Source organism: Theobroma cacao, chromosome 2, assembly GCF_000208745.1.
Source record: "Theobroma cacao cultivar B97-61/B2 chromosome 2, Criollo_cocoa_genome_V2, whole genome shotgun sequence".
NCBI classification, from domain to species: Eukaryota; Viridiplantae; Streptophyta; class Magnoliopsida; order Malvales; family Malvaceae; genus Theobroma; species Theobroma cacao.
Window position 1 is genome coordinate 10655895 of NC_030851.1, and position 23267 is coordinate 10679161.

At 36.0% G+C, this 23267-nt stretch overlaps 4 protein-coding genes across 6 annotated transcripts; 3 read left to right on the plus strand and 1 right to left on the minus strand.

Moving 5' to 3' along the window:
• Positions 607-3678, plus strand: LOC18608681 (ethylene-responsive transcription factor ERF053). Its single transcript, XM_018116611.1, has 2 exons — positions 607-2866; positions 3117-3678. The coding sequence occupies exon 1, from the start codon at positions 1415-1417 to the stop codon at positions 2834-2836; it is 1422 nt and encodes a 473-aa protein (XP_017972100.1). The 5' UTR covers positions 607-1414; the 3' UTR covers positions 2837-2866; positions 3117-3678.
• Positions 5496-7992, plus strand: LOC18608682 (protochlorophyllide reductase, chloroplastic). 3 transcript variants are annotated; one of them, XM_007043490.2, is made up of 5 exons: positions 5496-5606; positions 5708-5806; positions 6360-6894; positions 7223-7581; positions 7690-7992. In XM_007043490.2, exons 1-5 carry the CDS (start codon positions 5553-5555, stop codon positions 7843-7845), a joined length of 1203 nt encoding a protein of 400 aa, XP_007043552.2. In that variant the 5' UTR covers positions 5496-5552; the 3' UTR covers positions 7846-7992. The 3 variants fall into 3 exon arrangements, with proteins under 3 accessions (XP_007043552.2, XP_017971163.1, XP_017971164.1); XM_018115674.1 differs by having other exon boundaries at positions 5498-5606; positions 6368-6894; XM_018115675.1 differs by lacking the exon at positions 5496-5606 and having other exon boundaries at positions 5719-5801; positions 6368-6894.
• Positions 8177-11645, minus strand: LOC18608683 (protein STABILIZED1). The gene has a single exon (XM_007043491.2). It carries the CDS (start codon positions 11475-11477, stop codon positions 8376-8378), a length of 3102 nt encoding a protein of 1033 aa, XP_007043553.2. The 5' UTR covers positions 11478-11645; the 3' UTR covers positions 8177-8375.
• Positions 19320-22785, plus strand: LOC18608684 (probable polyol transporter 4). Its single transcript, XM_007043492.2, has 2 exons — positions 19320-19778; positions 20955-22785. The coding sequence occupies exons 1-2, from the start codon at positions 19556-19558 to the stop codon at positions 22316-22318; spliced, it is 1587 nt and encodes a 528-aa protein (XP_007043554.2). The 5' UTR covers positions 19320-19555; the 3' UTR covers positions 22319-22785.

Genomic DNA, 23267 nt, shown 5'->3' on the forward strand with positions numbered 1-23267 from the left:
ATGTAACACACTTTAAGATTCTGGCGTGACATGGGTCATGAAATTGCAGCTAACTTTGATTAATAATTATCACATTCTTTTATATTTCAATGAAAATAAAAGAACAAAAGGAAATTAGTAGTAATATTTATTGATTGTTGGTGAATTGTGTCAGATGCTGCCAAGTTTGTCTTATGTAATGTATGGAAAAGATGTCACGGCCAGCCGGCGGCCCTTTTAACAAAATAATAATAATAATAATAAATATAAAAGGAGCACAAGCTTTGTAGAATAGGAACGCTCCTGGATATCACATCGTTGGACTTGTTAAATTATCGTAGTAGCATCCAAAGAGGGAGGAGCATCGAGCAACAGTGGTCAATCAGCATATTTACAATGCAACGCAGCGCACCATAGTCTTCTCAAACCACCGTCCACCACCAACATTCAACCACACACTGCCACGCCACTGCACGGAGCACACAAATTTTACGTAACTATATTTGACACTCTCGCACACCATGTATTGCCTGCCTCTGTTAATCCCCCATATGACCTTTAATAAGCAACTGATATGCATAAGGTACCCATTACAGAATCTCAAGAATAAATGTCTAAAACTTAGTAACTTTTATCTGATACAAACATGTTTTATTATTAAATCAGTAACACATAGCAAAGCCAAAGAAGATGGGAGTGTTAGTGGGGAAGAGCAGAGAGAAATTGGAGTGGAAGTAAAGAAATTAGAAAAAGGCAGCCTGGGGTCCAGGAAAAACCACCCAACCAAGAACGAGGAGACTTCCACAAATTCTCCACTTCTCTCTCTCTCTCTCTCTCTCTAAATCTTTTTTCGCTCTCTTATAAGCCCCCCCCGCTCCCCTGCATTTCTTCTACCTCTCTCTCAAACACTGAGCCCCTCCCTGCTTTTACTTTCATTTTTCTTCTTTCACCTTCGCTTCTCCACTCCAAAAGCTATCAAATTTACGCTGGAAAAGCGAAACCAACACCTTACTATTGTACCGTAAACAGCAGCTGAGCGCCCGTTTTGGATTTGCTTGTTGCATCATTGAAATAGAGCTCGCTCTCTCTCTTTTATCTCCAGGGCAGAGTTTGGGGAATTTTGGGATGGGGTCTAGGATCTTGAAATCGTATCTGATTCTGTTTTTTTGGTTCCATAGGATTAGCTATTAAATTCTGCTACCAGATTCTAAAATGTCTCCCTTTTTTTAAATCCTCTGACCAAATTTGAATCTGGGGGTATTCAAGATTATCTTTGTCCACCTCCTTTTTTTCCGCTTGATATATACATTTGATTTCGAATCTTTCCATCATAGTTATTTTTCTATATTGTCCCATCTCGAATTTAATCTCCCGCATAGAATTTATCAAAGGTTTTATTTATATAGAGAGAGCGAGCCGGTGCTTAGTACTATCAATGGCTGCAGCAAAAAATAGTGGCAAATCCAAGAAGGGTGTTGTTGATGAGACAGAAAAGATGACAACAAGCCAAGATTGGGAGATTGACAAAGGCAAAGATCTTGATTTTGGGTTCGAGAGGCGGCAATGGAAGCCAGTTTTTGATGAAGCTTTCATGTCACAAAGACCTCTCAAGAAGATCCGTAGCCCTGAACGTCAAGACCCTGTTCAATCCTCTGTTTCTTTGGCTCATCAGTCGTCTTCGTTCTCTGCTCCCTCCTCTGTTTCTACTAGTTCGCCTTCTTCTCTCACTCTTTTCCCACCTTCTTCTTCTTCTTCTTCTAATGCCACTTTGCCATCTTCCAGACTTGTTTTTCCTTTTGCTTTTGATGCATCTCAGCAGCCAATGCACTTTCCTCAGCAATATGGAAATACTCCAACTCTCATGCCAATTTTCCGCCCACCACAGAATCAGCAACACATGATTTCCTTTAGTCCTCAGCAGCAGCAACATGGCTTTGTTTATCCGCCATTTTTCGCTGGAGAATCAACCTTACCACCTCAGCAACAGCAGCAGCAGCAGCAGCAGCAGCAACTTCTTCAATACTGGAGTGATGCATTGAATTTGAGTCCGAGGGGGAGGATGATGATGATGAGCAGATTGGGGCAGGATGGTAGACAATTGTTTAGGCCGCCAGTGCAGCCTATAAATACTACCAAGCTTTATCGTGGTGTGAGGCAGAGGCATTGGGGCAAATGGGTAGCTGAAATTCGTCTTCCTCGAAACAGGACTCGCCTTTGGCTTGGCACATTTGACACAGCTGAAGACGCTGCCTTAGCCTATGATCGCGAGGCATTCAAGTTGAGAGGAGAGAATGCAAGGCTCAATTTCCCTGAGCTTTTCCTCAATAAGGATAAAGATACGTCCACAGCACCAAGTTCAACAGTTTCCTCTCCACAAACTCCCCGTGAAAGTTCAAAGCCAAACCAGAATCAGAATCTACCACAACAAGAACAGGAAGGCCTGAACTTGCAGTCTGCGAAAATAGAAATGATGCCACCACCAGCACAGCCTCAAGGAGATAATCCTGACAGTGATTCAGGGTTGGGATCCAGTGAGGCTACTGCCAGTGATGAGGTGCAGATGACAGCAGAGGGTTCTGGAGCAGGGGAAGGCGTTTCGGGGTCTCAGGAATTGGTTTGGGGAGATATGGCAGAGGCTTGGTTCAATGCAATTCCAGCAGGTTGGGGTCCTGGTAGTCCTGTGTGGGATGATTTAGACACCACAAACAATCTTCTTATCCCCTCAAATCTTCCTTTCGCCAATCAAAACCAGCAGGACTTGAGTGATTCTGATATCCAGAAACAGCAAGATAGTTGTGCTTCTTCTTCTTCCACTTCTTGTCCAATGAAACCCTTCTTTTGGAAAGATCAAGATTGATAGGTCATCCAGAAAATCCAGCTTTTAGGGGTATAGCCTTAAGGACAGATCTCTGTGCTTCTACTTTTCTTTTCCGTGTCATTGTGTGTGTGTGTGTGTGTGTCTATTTTGGATTTTTGCTGAGGAGGGTTTTTAGACCACCCCCCTTAGATTTTCTTTCACTGGTTGCAGATTTTTCAGGAACCAGCCTCTGACTTTCACTCTCCTTTTTTGCTTCCCCTAGGCTTAGGAGATTTTTAATTTTCCGTTTTCTGATCTTTTTATTTCTCGCAGGTTGCAGATTTTTCACCAAACCAACCTGTGGTTCCTTCGTAGCTTTCTTATCCTTTAGCTTCAGCTCCACTTTGTTTGCTTCAAATGATTCATATTTTCAAAATCTTTTTCCCTCGGATTCTTTATCCACTTCATCACACCTGCAAAAAAGTGGCGTATTTTTCAGGCCTTTTTTAGCAGAGACAATTTAGTTTGCTCATGCCTTTCAGCTTTTAGTCTTGCACTACGTTTTTAGTGCTAGTAGTATCCAGTATATCACTAGATAGTGTCCTTTCCATGTTAATAAGCAAGCTTTTTAGTTGTTTTTCTTGTCTGTTGATGTAATGCTGCAGATGTAGTAGCTATGAGCCAATTTGAGTGCAGGACCAGCATAGAGGGAGACAGTTTGGTGATCTCCTTCTCAATTGGTCCATCCATCTCGAGCTTTATTTTTCTGCTCCGAGCATGGAATCAACTTGTGGTTCTGTACATTGTGGAGTTTGTTAACTTCCATTTTTACTCTTTTTCTTGTAACAGTACATGTCATGATGAATTAAGCAATTTGCAGCATTACCATTAGTCACAAATCATACTAGTTTGTTCTCTTCTAGTCTTGTTGTTTTTGCTGCTTGATAAAATAATGCTTGCATTCAGCAATCAGCTATGATCCTGAATATGTTATTGCTGTAACCAAAGGGACATTTAGATGGCTTGGCCCACGTCAAACTTCAGTCCAACAAACCGTCCTTAGAATTTGAAAACAAAAATGCCTAGATGTTAAAGAGCAGAGCAGGAGTAGCCTGAATTTGTGTTGAGTGATAATATTTAAACGAGAAGGTGACACTGAGATTTTATAAACAAAAGAGACATTCCAACAATGAATTTCTTTTTAAATTGAATGCAAATAAATATAAAAACCAGGTTCTTAGCCGATGCTTTGTTTTTATCCCTATTTTGTTTGGTGGAATTACAATAAGCATGTCGTCTACTCAAAAGTGAAAGTGATGATAGGGTGCAATACAAGAATTTTCATTAAAATTAAATTAAATTAAAAAAAAAGACAGAGAGAGAAAGAGAAACAAACTCATGTTTCTTAATATCTTAAACCCCCAGAACTGAAAACCACTCAACCGGAATACGCAAGTACTGGGGATGGGACAGCTTTGGAACTTCATCCCAGCCGACTAAGTGTACCGCACCTTGGTCTTAACAACGAGGAGAACCAACCCAAAGCAACATACTTAACAAACACCTTTCCACCTTAATTATGGAATCAAAGCCTTTGGAGATAGTTTATATTGACTGACGGTGATGGTGAAAGGTGGGACCAGTCACCGGCCCATGAGATCATCTACATTTCTTATTTGCGACGGCACGATAATGATGATCCGCCGATAAGAATCTAATATAATTAGAAATGATGCCCGAGTTAACTAAAATATTTAGAAAATTGAAAATATCTTTAGCAATGTTTTAGTAAATTAGCTGCTGACATTTTCTCTTTACCAAACCCAACTTTGATGTCAGTACGCGGCTGCTGCAAACTTCTTTAGCTGATAAATATCTATTAAACTTAGTGATGGGTGTTATTATTATAATTATTTTTGCTTGGTGAAAAGGATGAACAAGTAAAAGACAAATTTGGGATTTGGTATGAGTGCTTACAACAACACTCATCACTTTTAACCATACCAATCCTCCACTTCTTGTTTCAGCCGCTTCTCCAACATCTTTGGGAAGATAGTCAGGCCGCACTTGGACAATATATATATATATATATATATATATATGTATGTATGTATATTAAAACAACCAAATTTTCAATAATAATCAAAGCTCAAGGTGGAAGCTAAGTATAACTTCAACCCAATATTGGGATTTTAAATGATTCCATAGCTTCACGTTTTGGGTTACACAATTTATGAACAGAACCATCAGAATTTCTTTTAAAAGTTCAAATTTTGAGTGTCTTGGTTAGTAAAATTTTTATTCTCTAAAGAATGAAGTTTTATGACAGCTTCCATTTATTAGATTACAGATATGAATTTCTTAAATTTAGACTCAATATATTATATTAATAAAGTTGAAGGTATTTCAATCCCATCCTAAGTTTTAAAGTATCAATCTAACTACATCCATAAACACCTTGAATCCTGCTAAAACCGAATAATGTCACTGAACCGGATTGTTGCTATTCAAACAGTGGGCCGAATAGGCCCAGAGAGAAACTGTTTATGGAGGACTTCAGACGGCAAAGCCCAACCTGCTTTTGGACCAACGAAAAGCTAGCAAGAGAGATCAAAAGAAATCCCAAAACTCGAAACCTCATTGGACAACAGCAGCTGACGTGGCATGTTCGGTCAAGCTGCGGAGAAGTAATCTTATCCGTCCCTGTAGAGGAACAAAGATTACAGGTAAATCTACCTGGCACATATTCAGTTTCACAAATCAGATTAGCAGCTTCATGGCTCTCCAAGCAGCCTCATTACTCCCAGCTACCATCACTATCCACAAAGAAGTTAGTTAGTTGCTACATAGTAGTGATATTCAAGAAGCTATTTAGCGTTATCGCTCTCATTTGATATATTTGGTTCATCCTTGCGCGTGTTTTATTGACAGGCCAAATCCAGTGCTTCTCTTAAGGAGACAAGTGTATTCGGTGTTCCATTCTCAACCCATCTCAAGACTGAACTCCGCTCTCCTCTGGCAATAGGTCAGGTAACAGGCAAATATCTTTCTGTCTCCAAAATTAATGCTTTTCTTCTGGATTCCTAAGTTTACGTTCTGAGAGAGGAAATTATTGCCGACATGCATGACACATCCTAGCACACAATTAAAGAGACAAGTATTTTAGCCTTATTCAGACAATTCCGAAATGACAAGTTTCATTTTGAATTCCATTATTTATTCTCCACAGAACTTATGGCAACAAGTTTAGGCAACTTATAATGTGTCAGAGAGGCATTTTGTTTCCCAAATGCTGCGAATAGCAGATAAAAAGATGTGTCTGAGCCAATGGCCGTACAAATTAATGAATTCAGCTAGATAATTACTTCTAGAATACTTAATTCAGACTCTTTTAGTTTCCAAATTGAATTCATTTTAATTACAGTGTCAGACACACCCAAAAATGCCCTAGGCCTTACCACAGAACTGGTTAGTTTTCCTTTCAAATGTCTATAAATATGACCATTGAAAACCATTTGCCCTGTTTTCCCTCCTTGAACTGTCAGTTTTTGCATTTGGTGTGCTTAATGGACTTGACTTTTAGGAACTTAGGAAAAAGGAAGTACCTGCCGGTATAATTCGAGCCCAAACAGCTGCTACAACTCCAGCAGTTGATCAGGCTGCATCGCAAGGAAAGAAGACCTTGAGAAAAGGTACTGTGATAATAACCGGCGCCTCCTCTGGCTTGGGCCTAGCCACAGCCACGTCTCTCGCTGAAACAGGGAGATGGCACGTAATTATGGCATGTAGAAATTTTCTCAAGGCTGAGAAAGCAGCCAAATCGGTTGGCATTGCTAAGGAGAACTATGCCATAATGCATCTCGACCTTGCCTCACTGGATAGTGTGAGGCAATTTGCGGATAATTTCCGTCGCTCCGGCAGGCCGCTCGATGTCCTCGTTTGCAATGCCGCTGTATACTTACCTACAGCTAAGGAACCAACTTATACCGCTGAAGGATTTGAACTCAGTGTAGGAACAAACCATCTTGGTCACTTCCTCCTCGCAAGGCTACTCTTAGATGACCTGAAGCAGTCAGACTACCCATCAAAACGTCTCATTATTGTCGGTTCCATCACAGGTACCAACGTAGCTCTCACTGAGCAGAAGTTCTAAATACATTTCAAGAACCTTATTCTACCAGGTTAATTGAGGGATATATGCAGCCAGTGCTTATTAAACTTGCAAAAGGTTTAATCATGACAATTGAGCATATTGCGAATTTATTTATGAATGATGAAAAAGTTCATCATAACTCTTACCATGATCGCATATTTTGGAAAGCAATAAATCATAAACTTGATATTTTTAGGACTTGATAATATGAGAAGGTGTATCACCAATATCAACAGTGATATGATTTGATAATAAATGTTCTAATTGTCCCCTTCCCCTCAATGCAATTGCAGGGAACACAAACACCTTGGCTGGAAATGTTCCCCCAAAGGCTAACCTTGGAGATCTTAGAGGTCTTGTTGGAGGTTTGAATGGACTAGAGAGTTCGCCCATGATAGATGGAGGAGACTTTGATGGTGCAAAGGCATATAAAGACAGCAAAGTTTGTAATATGCTCATTATGCAAGAGTTGCACAGGCGCTACCATGAGGAAACAGGTATCACCTTTGCCTCTCTTTATCCTGGTTGCATCGCAACAACGGGTCTGTTCAGGGAGCACATTCCCTTGTTCAGGCTTCTCTTTCCACCATTTCAGAAGTACATTACCAGAGGCTATGTTTCAGAAGAGGAAGCTGGGAATAGACTAGCACAGGTGAATTGAAGTAAATTGAAAAAAAAAAAGAGTCTTCATTTTATGCTCACATGTACAGCAGCTAAGTGTTACATTGCATGATAACCAAACAAGCCTTCTATGCTGCAGGTTGTGAGTGATCCAAGTCTGACAAAATCAGGTGTTTACTGGAGCTGGAACAAGAACTCAGATTCATTCGAAAACCAGCTCTCTAAAGAGGCAAGTGATGCAGAGAAGGCACAAAAACTGTGGGAGATAAGCGAGAAGCTTGTTGGTTTGGCCTAAATAGGCACCAAAACGACAACAGACAGCTATAAATAGAATGTAATGTTGTCACTCAAGTAAATAATGAAAGTTTTGTGCTTCAGAACACAATAAAAACATTTACCCGACAATTCGCATTCCAGAGATCATTCTTGATACTTCATATTATAGATACCCTAAACCTTGCAAGAGTTAGTAGTCTATCCCAATGATAATTTCAAACTGTCATGAGATCAGTCTACACTGAGATATAAATTAGAGGGTCACAGAACCCAATTCCATAGTATCTTGACACAGTGATAAGTAACATGAGGCAGTAATAACCAATAAATATATTCTAAATGCTTAAACATCAAGATAAAACACAATTTTCACCATTGCAACCAAAAATCAAAGTAAACATGCTTCAGCATTAATTCAGCTGTCCACATTCATTAAAGAAATCAAAATTTCATTCAAGTGAGAGACCAGTAGGGCACTACCCTTAGTAAAAGTATTCTACAACAAAACCTCAACAGAGTAACAATCAGAAACTAAAACCTTAAAAGTAATTAGTGTTTACTATTGTTTTCCGCAGCACTCTCTTCCTTTCCCAGTGCAACAACTACTTTCTTCAGAATGGCTTCGGTTGGCTGGTGAGAGTTCTCCACAGCCTTTGAAATTGCTTGCCATTTCTCACCATGCTTTGGTTCTGCAGCAACACACCTTTTCATCACATCTTTCTGGTTCTCCTCACTACCATGCTGAAGTTCAAATTTGTAGTACAATGCCCAGAAATCCCCAATATCAGGAGCAAGAGTCACAGCCCTGTTGAGCCAAGTCCTAGCTTTATCCACCTTCCTATCATGCCAAAATAACTTGGCCACAGCTGCAATAACATGGGGATCATGATCACATTTCTTGAGGGCATCCATGCTCTTGGTTTTACGTTGAGGCCGTGGAACCATCTCAATAGACACTGCCCACAATATACCACTATTTGGACACTCTTGCAACGCCTTTGCCATCAAAATATCAGCTTCCCTCTTGTAGCCATGTCTTGATTCAGCACGTATGGCAGCAAGCCAGAGTTCAGGCTGTTGTGGATTCTTCTTCCTCGCCAATGTGAGTACAGCTCGAGCCTTAGCTATACCATTCATTTTCTCTTCAAGAATGGCAAGAGAAACCCAAAGCGGTATACAACTTGGGCAGTCCTTTAAACCAGATTCATAAACTTCCTTGGCTTTCTCCAAGTTACCAAGCCCTTCTTCTAGCTGCCCAAGCATTAACCACAGTTTGAAGAATGATGGGAATTGCTTCAATCCTTCATCAAGCAACCTCCTCTCTTCCTCAGTGTTCCCTAATTCTCTCTCCACAATGGCTGATTTCATCCATACTCTCTCTGTGCCTCCTCTTTCTCGAGCCTTAGCAAGAAGCATTCTTGCTCTCTCAGGCTCATGATTTTCAAATTCAAGCTTAAATGCAGCAAGCCAAATCTCCTCAGAGTTTGGTATCGCAGCATAAGCTTCTTGAAGAATAGCTCGAGCAGCAGGCACATCCCCAGCAAGCCATTTCTCCTTGGCACCCATAAGCCAAAGAACCTCAGCCTGCGGCCGATAAGTAACTGCTCTACGTAGAAGAGCATCAAGCGATTCCCTAGTCCCATGACTCTTCTCAAGCTGAGCTGCTTTCAGCCAAATGCTCTTCTTTGTCAAAAACACGGTAAGAGCATGAGCATAAATAGCTCGAGCAGTCTCAATAGAACCACGCTTCTTGCATTCCTCAGCATCAGCCACCCAAGTTCTCTTTCTATCCTCTTCCTCCACTCCAATCCCAATTGTATTTCGAATAATTGCCTGGCATGTCACCACAGACCCAGCCCTCTCTGCAGCCTCAGCCTCCTTCATCCAGGCCTCCCTGTCAATCACCAACCCTTCTCTTTGCAATGCCCTTATACACCTCTCAATAATCTTTCCCACCATAGCATTATTTCCATTAGCCTCCTCCAACTTTGCAGCCGTAATCCATATAGCAGGCTCCTTAGGCAACTTCTCCCTTGCCCTATTAAGCACTTTCTTAGCTTTGTCATAATCCCTTAACCTGGCAAGTGCCAACCACAACTCCACATGCAAAGGACAACACTCTACAGCCCTCTCAAGCAACAACACCGCATCCTCCTCATTTGCAAGCTCCACAACTGCCTTCCATAACCTTACTGAATCCGGTATATGCTCCAAACCCCTTCTCAAAACCCTGCTCTTATTCACATCATCATGCTCCAATTTTGCAGCTTGCAGCCACAACTTCACTGAATTGGGAATTGACTTCACGCCCCTAGCAATCACAGCCTTGGCCTCATCTGGGCTGGATAGCCTACAAGCCTCCAACCAAACATCCTCATTCTTGGGACACTCCTCACACCCTTTCTGAATCAACTGCCTAGCTGCCTGGATCTTCCCAGCCACTTCCTCCAACCTTGCTGCAGCAATCCAGCCAGGTGGATGTTTCGGATTTGTCTGTGTAACACTTTTCAACAACAACCTAGCCTTCTTAATATCCGAAATCTCCGCATCACTAGTAATCTTCATACTCTTCAAATCAGTTAAATACCCTTTCGGGTCCACCACAGTTAAACCTGAAACGGAATCCGATAACCTATCCAACTTCAATGACAACACGGTACCTCTCCCTTCACCAACAGCAGTTAAATCCGTTACAGGGGTTTGCGCCCATGGGGTCTCTGTCCCACCCGCAGCCCTGCTCTTCGGGTCCAAAGCCGTAACATGCTCTTGTTCCTGTCTTGCCTTCTCCAAAAGAGTGTCAGGAACCGGCACAAAACTCTCGAACCTTCTTTTCTTATTCCTCAATGAATAGTCTCCAATTTCCGGAATACTCTCCCACTCTTGAGCTGACATAGTATGCAATTTTCTTTTCAAATCAGCGAATTGCTCCGTAATTTTCGGGTTCGAAGCACGATACTTCTCAATTTCTTGCTTTAATCTGGCCTCTCTTCGATCTTTTCTCCTTGAATCCATCCTCTTATCGATGGCTTCCCAAACAGCATCAGCTTCTTTGTCATCTTCATCGTACTCCGCGGAGGCGAAAAGACCCACGTCATTCCCTTCAAATTCATCGAATTTCTGGTTCTCATCGTATCCCTTATCATCCCCTTCATCTTCATCTTCATCTTCACCAGGCTTTCCACGGCCACGGCCAAGCCCAGACGACGCCGCAGCACCACCGATTGTGGTAGCTGAGCGGTCAGGTAAGTCAGGAGCAGCACGAGCCGGACCGATATCGGATCGGGTGGTGAAGCCCGTGGCACCGCGGCCAAGCCCAGCAACATAATTAGGAGGAGGCTTGGAGTTGAGAAAATCTAAGCGTGGTTTGGGTGGGGCGGCACCGCCGGGGCCAGGTTGGGTGCCGCCTCGGAGGGGGACATGAAGGAATAAGGTAGAGTAAGGGGTGATGTGGAGTTGGGAGAGGAGGACAGAGTCGGGGTTCTGGGAACTGAGAAGGAGAGAGCGGGGATTTGGAGAGAGGAGAAGGTTTTGGTGGGAAATAGGGATTTGGGTGTGGAGTTGAATGGATTGTTGAAGGGAAAGTAGAGTGGTGGTTTTAGGATTTAGATTCAGAGAAACAGTTTTGGAATTTGGGGTTGCAACGAAAACCATCTTTTTCGACTGGGTTTCTGAGCCAGTGTTGTGGAAAATTGGTTAGATCGTAAGACATGGAAACGTCGGTGTTGAGCACGAAAGTCGTTTGGGTTTAGGAGTACTCATGGGCCAGCATGAGCCCTGGAGTGCGTTTTGAGTGGATTAGGTCTTACCAGCACGGAGATCCGAGATCAGGTAGTTTTGGGCCTCGTCTTCTTTCACAAAAACAGGGGAAGGGAAACTACCTCTCCACCAGAGCATTACAAAAAAAATCAAAACCTCGTTAAAATGTAAGTGAAGAAAGACCAATTGTGTCTAGGTAAAAGCTTGTGTTTATATAGCTACCAAGAGTTGTAATAAATTTATTAAAAAGTCATTATTGAATTTGTAATCTTACCTAACATACATACTTCTCTCAGAGCGCGACATATGAGTTTGTTATTTTTGAGTTTCTAAGGGACATTTTTCGGTTTTCAATGAACTAATACGTGACCATGGCACGTCCTGACATTTTGAGGGTGTTTTAGACTTTTCATTTATAACAATGATGGCATGTTTGCTTGGCTAAGCCATTCCTCCTCTATTCATTAAAAAATTTTCTCTCCTCATTTGGTTTGTTTTTTGAAAGAACAATAGTCCTTCCAAAGGAATGACTATTTCTCAAAATTTGGTAAAAGCTTGGAATAACTAATACCACATTCTCATGGTATTAGCTATTCCACACCTATGGGAATAAAGTCCAAGCATTTTAGACTAAAATGTCATTATTTACTTTTAAAAATTACAAACTTAACCCCATAAAATTAATATTTTAAATTAAAATTAAAAAATTATTAATATTTTAATTATAGTATATTTAAATTATAAATAAAATATTATTTTTTAAATTATTAAGTGAAAATATAAATTTAAAAATGAAAAATGCAAATAGAGAAAAAATAAATCTTATTATAATAAAAGTTTAAGTCTTTCATTTACTATTATAAAATATTTTGAAATAAAAATTAAAAAATTACTAATATTTTAATTATAGTATAATTAAATTATAAATAAAATATTAATATTTTAAACATTATTTTTAAATTATTAAGTGAAAATGTAAATTAAAAAATGAAAAATGTGAATAGAGAAAAAATAAATCTTATTATAACAAAAAGTTTAAGTCTTTCATTAAATATTATAAAATATTTTGAATTTAAAAATTAATTAAAGGTATCAATATTTTAATCCTAATAATATTTAAATTATAAATAATTATTAATATCTTAAAATTTTAATGATTAAATTATAAATAAAATATTAATATTTAAATTACCAATTATCAATATCTTAAATCAATTATAAATTTTTAATATTTAAAAAACAAAATAAAATAAAAATAAATAATCATAATAACATTTAAATTATAAATAAAATATTAATATTTTATAATGTTAATGATTAGATTATAAATAAAATATTACTATTTAAAAAAAATAAAAAAAATATATATATATAATAAAAGATATTTTTGTCATTTTATCATTTATTCTATTCTTATTCCAAAGTTATTTTTACCAACCAAACACTATAATAAATTATAATAATTATTTCTACTTTATTTTATTTATCATATCAAACTGCATAATAACTATTCTATTATATTCTTATCTTATTCTATTTTCACATAATAGTTATTTTATTTCATTTATATCTATTCCGCGAACCAAACGTAACATAACGGTGTTTTTCGCTCTTGGTTTAAAATGTCAAAGGTATTCTAGGTGTTTCAGTCTTATTTTCTCTCTCACTTTTACTACCATTGTTATTATCTGAAAGCTTCCCAATACACTACTTTTTCTCTTTCTCTTTTTTTTTTCTTTTTTTCCTTATTTTTCGTCTTCTTTCTTACTTCTGTAGCTTAGGTCTTTCTTTCTTCATTATCACTTTTGCACAATCCATTTTTGTGTTATGACTAAGTCTTTAGTTCCATTGCTCTCCCCCTATTTTTGATTTGGGTGGATTCTATCATGCTCCCTTGATTTAGGTCTCGGTTGTACATATTTCTCCCCTTTTCACATTCAATTTAATTTGTCTTAAGCTTCCATTTGCTCTTTTTTTTTCAACACAATCAATAAGATTTCTTATCTTCATTGTTTGGCTTGCTCTACATTTTTTTTTCTACAAAAAACTATCTATTGCTTACACAAATATGTTCTTTGCCTTATATTGATCATTTGTTCTAGGAGAAAGTCTCTACGCCTATACTTGATGTGGTTTAAAACCGTATCCTCTTAAATAAATTAACTATCAAGGTTTGTGTTCTGAGTGTTACAATCCTTGTATATGCTTATGCTTTAAGCACACGTAATAATAAATCGTCTCTAAAAGAACTGAAATTATTAGTAGATGAAATCCATTTAGAATTGATTTTGATAATGTCAAGAACTGAAAGATCCTTCGAAGCCAAATTAGCAGCAGTGAGCTTGATGATTGCATCATACTATATTTTCCATAAGAAGTGAATATGATCCATTTAAGGAAGGACCCGTAACTCTCAAAAGGGCTACCAATCATCCGAAAGGTTGGGCATGCATGCAATAGTATATCTGCTAAACTTGGAATCATTTATTACCTACTGTTTAGCTATATTTTTACTTTAAAGAGAATCACCACTTTAAGAATTTTTTTTTGAGAGAGAGAGAAAGCACAAAAGCAACAATATTAAATGGGATTTATACAAAAGTAAAGCTCATTCAAATTATAAAAGCACTTCAAAACTCTAACCTAAACTATCAACCCTTTTACAGCTGCAATGTTTTTAGGTTCCCCTAGTTTTTAGTAAATATTTTCCTATTTCTTTTCATTTTTTCCTAACTTTACTTTTGTTATTTAGATTTCATATGCTAATAAAGTTTCTCTTAGTTTGGGTGCATAATATAAAATCTTTTCTCTTGCTACAAATTTATTTGCCAAAATTTAGCAACTTCGTTTGTCGATATTTATTATGTGTAATTTTGATTAAAATCTTATTCAAAGTTGTTTAGTTGTTTTCTTGTTTTATTTAGCTTCCTTCGACAAATTATTGTTTCTATTCAAAATCAAACTTAGATATTAAGAATTCTACTTCATGTCAGGTATGGCAGTTGCACAACTTATCACTTTCTTTGCATTAGTATTAGTATAGTATTAGCAATATATCTATTTTATTAGCAAGCAACGACTTATCAATTTCTTCGTATTAGTATTAATATAGTATTTGCATTAACCTAAATATCTATTTTTATTACCAACTTATCACTTTCTTTGCATTTTAACTGTTTCGCTTTAGTTTGGCTATATGCAATGGAACAAGGTCTGATGAAAATTATAGTATTCTGTCTGCAAGAGAATTATGTTGTAATGGTGTTTGACTTTAAATCATGTTATCTGAACTTTAAAAAGATATATAATTATGGAAAAAAATTACTAGTAATCTTTTCTATATAATTTTTCATTAGATTTATAGGATCATAAGTTCTTCTCCCCAAATGGGTCTCTACGCCTTGCATTATTAGCATTGATGAAGCCAACCATGGCCCTGTTTTAGGTTTTTCTCTTGCTCTTTTCTTCTTCTTCTTCTAATTTTTATTTTTCTCTTTCATCTTTCCCTAATTTTTGGCTATTATTTCTCAACCTTTTTCTTTTTTCTTTTGGTTTTGTTCGTTTCAAGGCCCATGTAGAGGAGAAGTTGTTATCCAATCTGAGTTTTTTGCTTAAAAGATTAAAATTACCGTTTTGTTTAAAATCTAGCGAAATTATTATTGTGTTATTTTGGTTTTGAACATACTACATAGCATTGATGGATTAAGATTTTCTTTCTCAAATAGCTTGGCATATGCTATAATTGATGAAGCTCGAAGGTTTAAAAATCCTTCCATCGTAGTTAAGATAGCTTGATATCTCTTTCATGTTCTTCTATGAATCACTTTATTTATGATATTGTTGTTTATGTATTAATTTCTCTATAAGTTTGATCTAGGTTGATGAAATAAGACATTCTAATTTGTAGACCTTAACAAGGTCTATATAATGTCCTTAGTGATCGCTTTCTTATGCCAAGATGGTTGTTGATGATTGGTACACCTATATAGAACAATCTCACTGAACACTAGGCTTTGATGCATTTTTGTATGCCCTAAGTGTTTGGCACTCTAAACTAGTTTCTTTCTTCATTCAAAGAAGTTAGAGATTCTTCATCAGGTTATCTTCATTTTTGCCTATATAGGTTATACAAGTTTGGAGTTTTTTTGAATCTATATTTTATCCTTTAAGACCATGGCCATAAATTCCAAATTGGGTTTTTTTTATTAAGATTTATGTGCTTTTTCTTTAGGTTGGTGTGAGTGGATATCTTTAGGGAAGAAAAGAATTTCTTTGAGGAAATTAGCATTTTAATTTTTATTCAATATCATTTTCACACATAATGATTAGTGATTTGAATAAAGGATTGCATCTATGAACTAACTAAATTGTCATGTATGTTAATATCATAAAAAAGTTTTTTTTTTATATGACTTTAGAAGAAGTGGTATGATATCATCTTACATTGTTTGATTAGTTGTTTGCTTTTGAATACTATATGGTAATATCAATTGGGAATGGAAGTCTAAATATTCTTGAATGGATAGAATCAGGAAAGTTTGAAAGATTCGATAACCATAATGAGTTAGATATTAAAATTTGTTATTCTCCCTTAATAACTGTTGATTTCAATTTTTTTAAACTATCTTTAACACAATTGCTTATAAATTTTTGAAAAAATTTTTGAAACCGCCTGCATAGTGCAGGTGATTTTCTAGTTAAGAATGATTCAAGGTAATTAATAAGAACAAAATAAATTCTAACTACTAATAATGATATTTAGAAGAAAATAATTGTAATTAATTTAGTAAAAAAATTTTATCATCATTCATTCAAAAAAAAATCCTCATTTTTATTAGACTTTAGAAAAAAAACTACAAAATCTTTTATTAAAACTAATTAAAAATGACTACATTATTATCTCAATTAAAGATAAGCTATGTTTATTTGAAAAGTACTTTCATGTAATTGCAAAATTAAAAACTAATATCAAGTCAAATTTCTTTTCTCTTGTGAAAAGAAAATATCAACTGTTACATTTAAAGGCCATTATAACATGTAACAAAAACAAATGAAATTTTAAAATTCAAAAAAATTCAATTTTTTTGCAAATATTTAGTGAATATTTAACCTAACTTTCAGAAGAGTTTTTCTATTACAAAAGCAGAAGTAAAGTATCTGACTCTCAAAATTTTAAAGTGTTAAAATATAATAATTAACATCTAATAGGATTTCTTGATATTCTCACTTTATTCTTTAATAATTAATAAAATTATATAGAAAATTATTTTTTTTCATATTTATCTTTTCCATTTGATTCAATTGTTTCTCTTGATTTTATTATTTTTAATTAATACAAGATTATTTTATTTTTTATTTCTATTATTCTAAAGTTATAATTTTATTTAATAAAGTTTTAAATTATTAAAAATAAATTAAAACATTATACAACTTTGCCACCCCAAAACAAATCAAAAAAACTAATTTGGAGTAGTGTTAAGGAATTTAAGCTAAATTTTGAATGCCTAGATTCAATCCCTTCTAAGCTTAAATTTTGGAATTATTATTTTTCCTTAACCCAAATTCTTAGATCATTTGGTTCGATTTATCTGAACTATTTCAGTTTTTATAACAACTACAAAACATGCATTTTCAATTAGAAAAATAACACAAATTCCTAGATCATTTGGTTCGACTTATATTTTTTCCTTAACCCAAATTCCTAAATTGTTTGGTTCGACTTATCTTAATTCTTTCAATTTTTATAGGAGTTGCAAAATATGCATTTTCAATTAGAAAAATTGTAGAGACGAGATTGTTGGAATTTTTTTTCTTAACTCAAATTTCTCAATCGTTTGGTTCGACTTATCTTTATCTTAATTCTTTCAGTTTTTATAGCAACAACAGAATGTTCATTTTTAGTTAGAAAAATTGTAAAGATGAGGTTGTTGGAATTATTTTTTTTCCTTAATCCAAATTCCTAGATCGTTTAATTCGATTTATCTTAACTCTTTCAGGTTTTATAGTAACTACAGAATGTGCATTTTCAATTAGAAAAATTGTAAAGATGAGGTTATGTAATAAGATAGAGAATGATTTTCTTACTAATTCACTTATCCTTTATATTGAGAAATAGATTGTTAGGACCTTTAACAAGAATTTAGTTATATATGAATTTGAAAGTATGAAAACACATCGAGCACAGCTTATGATGCTTAATGTGAAAATCTAATATTAATTTTTCTTTTTACTTTATGTATATTTATATTGGTAAATAAAAAAACTTATATTTAAATGTTTAATAAAATTTTATATTATAATTTAATTTTATTTCAAAAGTGATTAATTTTTTATTCCAAACTGATCATTGATCCGATTCATGACCTTATATGATTACTCGTAATCCCTCATACAAAATCCTGAATCCGCCACTAATCTTTCAATATTTACGTATTAAGTTTGTCAAATCTTATTTTATTTTTTCTTTATATCACTTTGAAAATAACTAAACTCAAACAACATTTTTTACAAAAGTTTCAATCGGATCAAACATGTTTTTAATATTGGAATATATAAATTGATGTTGCCTAATGTTTACCAGTACCATCAATGAAGGTAACATATGGAATCATTTATGTTGGGTCAATTAAAAGGTTAAAGTTTATACGAAATAGAATTTAAGAAAAAATTAGTAAAATATTTTAGTTTAGTGTTTTATTTTATTTTAATAATGTTGCGGATGAAACCAAGTTTTTGTCTTTTTTCGTAATTTATGGCTCGTGTGCGTGCTAGACATGGAAATTGACAAAAAAGGGCTGTCGGTGTGACAAAAGCAAACTAAATATTATAATAGCCAAATGTTAAAAACAAAAACGGATAAATAAAACTTTTAAGAATTGCTAATCAATGTTTTTTTGTCTAAAAATTCTCGACAACCTTTTTTCTTTTGGTTTTTCTACGTTCCGGAGTTGAATGGTAAAATTAATTGCGTGCCATGTTTGATTTGCCAATCAAAGGCAGAGTGCCCCAAGCCAGGGGAGTGGGTTGCACACGCGAAATTGCACTACTCTTCATGAAATTGGCATCGGAGAATTCTCATGTGCAACGTCAGCTAATGAGTTTCATTCCACCATAATTTATGGCGAATTTAATTAGACTTTACTCGAAATTCAAACTCAGAGGGTTGAATTTTAAAATCAGGCTGCTTTGTCAAAGGATGACCAAGTAAAACCCCACCAAAATGAGCGCCCAAAAGGACAAGGAGGGTTATGACAATTGAAAAGTATGCCTTACAAGGAATGAAACAAAATAAGGCAGTAGATGTTGTTGACGGTAAAAATTTGAACAAAAACCATAGAACTCCTCCTGAAGTCTTTATTTGTTTCTATTACTGAAATTATGTCATACAATCAGATCTCTCATATGTTACATTCTAAATCACGGAATCTAATTCAGACAATTTGGAGACATTTTATGCTGAAAGCAACCCAAGGATTGCTTTGAAAAGGGCATTTCCCTTAACTCCATTTTGCTTTAACCTCAAAACCATAGATGAACCCAAAAATTAAAAATTAAAAAAGAAACTTCAAAGCTGCTGCCATTGTTATTTAACCTTTAATGTAAGTTGAGAGACCGCCTATCAAAAGATTTGACAAATTGTAGGAATCTTGCATATTTTACATACTTCCGGAGCTGTACTGTTACCTTGAAAACATCATATGACCTTTGTTTAGACTTTGTGATGTTAACCATTTTTCATTTGCACATGTAAGTAAGCTTAAGAAAATACCAAGTGGCCTGCTTGCGTAACAAAAAGAAAGGACCCACTTTCTCATCGGACTTTCTTTTTCTCCCTTCTGGTTTTAGATCTAAAACCTAATCCATGGTTTAATCCTTGTTGTTAGCCAGAAAGGAACTTCGGGGCCTGTTTTGTTCTTTTTCCTGTTTTCTGAGTTAAAACAGGCAAGGGGGAAGGAAACAAAGGAAGGAGAGCTATGGGGCTGGTGGGTGTCCAAGAAAATGGGAACGGGGAAATGGCTTTGTCTTTGGGGAACAAGAATAAGTACAAGAGAATGGATTCTGAGCTATCAGATGATTTTGATGATGATGTGAATGCTTCACGACATCATCATCAACTGGAGAGGAAGAGAAGTACCACGAAATATGTTCTTGTTTGTGCCATTTTTGCATCGCTCAACAACGTACTTCTTGGCTATGGTAAGTTATTCTCTCTTCATCTATCATATTTTCTATGTGCTTTGGTTGCTTCAGGCAGCTGTTTTTTCTTTCTGGGAATATTGGAATTTTGATAGTTGTTCTTTTATCTTTATTGACCTGCGCAATTTAGAAGGAAAAGAATGGAAACTTCAAATCCTTGGAATGCCTTAGCATCATAAAGTTCATTGATATTCTTCTACATAGAACCGGATAATAAAGGCATAAAAGATCAACAAATATTTTCTTATCTTGTGAGAGAAAAGTAGCAATTTAGAATTTTAATCAGGGTGAGTGGTTGATTGTCATCTTTGCGGCTGTTAAGCTCCTTGGGATGCTTAAGCTTTCATTACTTTGGCTCAAAATCTACTTCTTTCAATCTATAATCAGAAACAGATCTTAGTTTGTCTACCCTGGACATCTTATTCATCTAGTCTTCGTTGCCCAAACAAAACATCGGTGATCAATTTTGGGCTTGCAAATCATTAATGGAGATCACGGAGTTGAACATTCAGGAAAAGTATGCTTTCATATTTTACATGGCCTCAGCTAACTCATTTGTGCTGCCATATTTGTTTTGGAATAACCTTAGACTTAAAGAGAGCAAAATGCTGTTAAATTTGACCTGCTCGAATAATGAAACTCAAATTTATTTGGGGAATTCTGTCTTTCCACTAGTTGTTATGGAACCGTTTAACAATATCTTTTACACTAATGGGTGCTTCCATATAACACAATTTGCAGGAAGTATATCTATTTTTGTGTGTGATGGTTCTCATAAGTATTGTAAAACTCCTTTCCCTCTTTTTCTTCTAATCAGTGCAGGATGTACAACATAAGGTTAGTGAACAATAGTTTTCAAATTCAGTGTAAATGTGCTTGCAACAAGGGCTTCATATTCAATCCACTGAATTCTCTGAATAAAAGTAATCCATGAACTTAGGGACATTGCCAAGAAATCCTGTTGTTTGTATTCCTTTTCTTGGCTACTCCATCCATAGAAGCTCTAGCTTTGATCTTAAAATTTATCACAGATCCTCATGATTCATACCTGCAAAAAATTATCTGCTACAATTGCTAAGAATAAATTCATTTTCAACTGCTTACTTTGATAATGTTACACCTAACAATCAGTTTTATACCACCTTGCAGCTTAGAAATTTTGTCTTTTCTTTGCAGATGTAGGTGTCATGAGTGGAGCCATTATATTTATACAGGAAGATTTGAAGATCACTGAGGTGCAGGAAGAAGTTCTTGTTGGTATTTTGAGCATCATTTCACTTTTGGGTAGCTTAGCTGGTGGGAGGACGTCAGATATTATTGGTAGAAAGTGGACAATGGGCTTTGCTGCTGTTGTATTTCAAATTGGTGCAGCTATAATGACCCTGGCACCCTCATTCCAAGTACTAATGATAGGACGAATTTTGGCTGGGGTTGGTATAGGCTTTGGAGTCATGATTGCTCCAGTCTATATTGCTGAGATATCACCAACAGTTCATAGAGGCTCTCTTACTTCCTTCCCAGAGATTTTCATAAATCTAGGAATTTTGCTTGGGTATGTCTCAAACTATGCATTTTCAGGTCTTTCAGTACATACAAACTGGAGGGTAATGCTGGCTGTTGGAATTTTGCCTTCAGTCTTTATAGGGTTTGCACTTTTCATTATCCCTGAATCACCCAGGTGGTTGGTCATGCAGAACAGAGTTGAAGAAGCAAGATCTGTTCTATTAAAAACTAATGAAGATGAGAAAGAGGTAGACGAGAGGCTCTCAGAAATAGTAGCAGCAGCTGGAATGTCTAATGGAGAGAAGAATGAAGAGAAAGCTGTGTGGCGTGAACTGTTAAGCCCTTCTCCTTCACTTCGTCGGATGCTGATCACTGGCTTTGGAATCCAGTGTTTCCAGCAAATCACCGGAATAGATGCAACTGTGTATTATAGCCCTGAAATCTTTAAGAATGCTGGGATTGAGAGTAATTCTAAGCTTCTTGCTGCGACAGTTGCTGTGGGTGTCACAAAGACTGCTTTTATATTGTTTGCTACATTTCTAGTTGACAGAGTTGGGAGGAAGCCGTTGCTCTACGTGAGCACAATTGGAATGACTGTCTGTTTGTTGACTTTAAGCCTTAGCCTTGCCTTACTGGGGAATGGGCAGCTTGGAATTGCATTGGCAGTTTTGTGCGTTTGTGGGAATGTAGCATTTTTTTCTGTGGGAATGGGTCCTATTTGCTGGATTTTGACATCCGAAATCTTTCCCTTGAGGTTGCGAGCTCAAGCATCTGCTCTTGGGGCTGTAGGTAACAGGGTATGCAGTGGCCTTGTTGCCATGTCGTTCCTCTCTCTCTCTCGTACAATTTCAGTGGCTGGAACCTTTTTCAACTTTTCAGTACTGTCAGCTCTTTCCGTTCTCTTTGTTTACAAATGTGTTCCAGAGACGAAGGGAAAATCATTGGAACAGATTGAGCTGCTTTTCCAAGATCAAAATGAATGGCAAGGAAGTGAACTGGAGCTGGGAGACTCTGAGCATCTAGTACAGAAAGCATGAGTAATTGGTGCTTGGCAGGTGCATTTTTAAAGGTGGAATCTGGTAATTCTTATGGTTTAGTGATTGAAGGGGGAAGAAGCAGGAACCATTATGAAAATATACATCATTCACTAAGCTATCATTGTGCATCATCATGCAAGAGTTGGATTTCAAAAGAGAAAGCTTCCTAGCACGTTAGGTTTCTGCAATTGAAAGCTCTATGAGTTGGTAATTAAAAGGAGGAAGTATAGTGTAATTTGTGTAGCACTATTGCACTTAGAAGCATGCCTGAAGCTTTTTTGTTCTACATCTCTTCTTATATGGTTGCATAAACTTCAGATCCATGACAAAATTGTATTCATGTTAAAGTTATAGCTTGGATTCTAGCCAACTTCCCTGTATCAATATTTGATTTTCTCAGACAAATCGTAATAAAGTTTACCATCCGCATGGACGGAAACGGATACGGTTATCCTTCATCATGTTTCTATCCCTGTAGTCTTTGCCCATTTTAAATCATACTTTGAGATATTAGCTCTTCTGGTTTTGCAACCTCTCCACAACTTAAAAAGTTTAAGATGTAAAAAAATAATGGCTGGTGCGTGCGTGTGTGGTTTCTCTTTAGTCAAATTTTAAATTTAGTTCATCTACTTTATTAAAATGTTAGATTTAATTTAATACGTTTACTATAATTTGAATAGATCAAGTTTTCATACTTTTAAACGTTATTAATATTCGTCGAATTGTTAATAATGTCTAGTTTTTTCTATTAAAATAATAAATTTGACATTGATCATGTTGACGCAATGTTGATTGGTATCGGTATAGTATTGATTATTGTTGATATGAAACTTTTTTAGGATTTTAGTAGTCAAATTTTGAATTTAGTTTTTATATTTTATCAAAATGTTAGATTTAGTTTTTGTATTCTACCAAAACATTTGATTAAGTTTTTATATTTTATCAAAAT

What these genes read in the sequence shown, in the direction of transcription:
- LOC18608681 (XM_018116611.1), top strand. Translation starts at nt 1,415, where the DNA reads ATGGCTGCAGCAAAAAATAGTGGCAAATCCAAGAAGGGTGTTGTTGAT.
- LOC18608682 (XM_007043490.2), top strand. Translation starts at nt 5,553, where the DNA reads ATGGCTCTCCAAGCAGCCTCATTACTCCCAGCTACCATCACTATCCAC. An exon ending in CCATCACTATCCACAAAGAA is followed by an intron (nt 5,607 to 5,707) that starts GTTAGTTAGTTG and finishes TTTTATTGACAG; the next exon opens with GCCAAATCCAGTGCTTCTCT. An exon ending in TATTGTCGGTTCCATCACAG is followed by an intron (nt 6,895 to 7,222) that starts GTACCAACGTAG and finishes ATGCAATTGCAG; the next exon opens with GGAACACAAACACCTTGGCT.
- LOC18608683 (XM_007043491.2), bottom strand. Translation starts at nt 11,477, where the DNA reads ATGGTTTTCGTTGCAACCCCAAATTCCAAAACTGTTTCTCTGAATCTA.
- LOC18608684 (XM_007043492.2), top strand. Translation starts at nt 19,556, where the DNA reads ATGGGGCTGGTGGGTGTCCAAGAAAATGGGAACGGGGAAATGGCTTTG. An exon ending in CAACGTACTTCTTGGCTATG is followed by an intron (nt 19,779 to 20,954) that starts GTAAGTTATTCT and finishes TTTTCTTTGCAG; the next exon opens with ATGTAGGTGTCATGAGTGGA.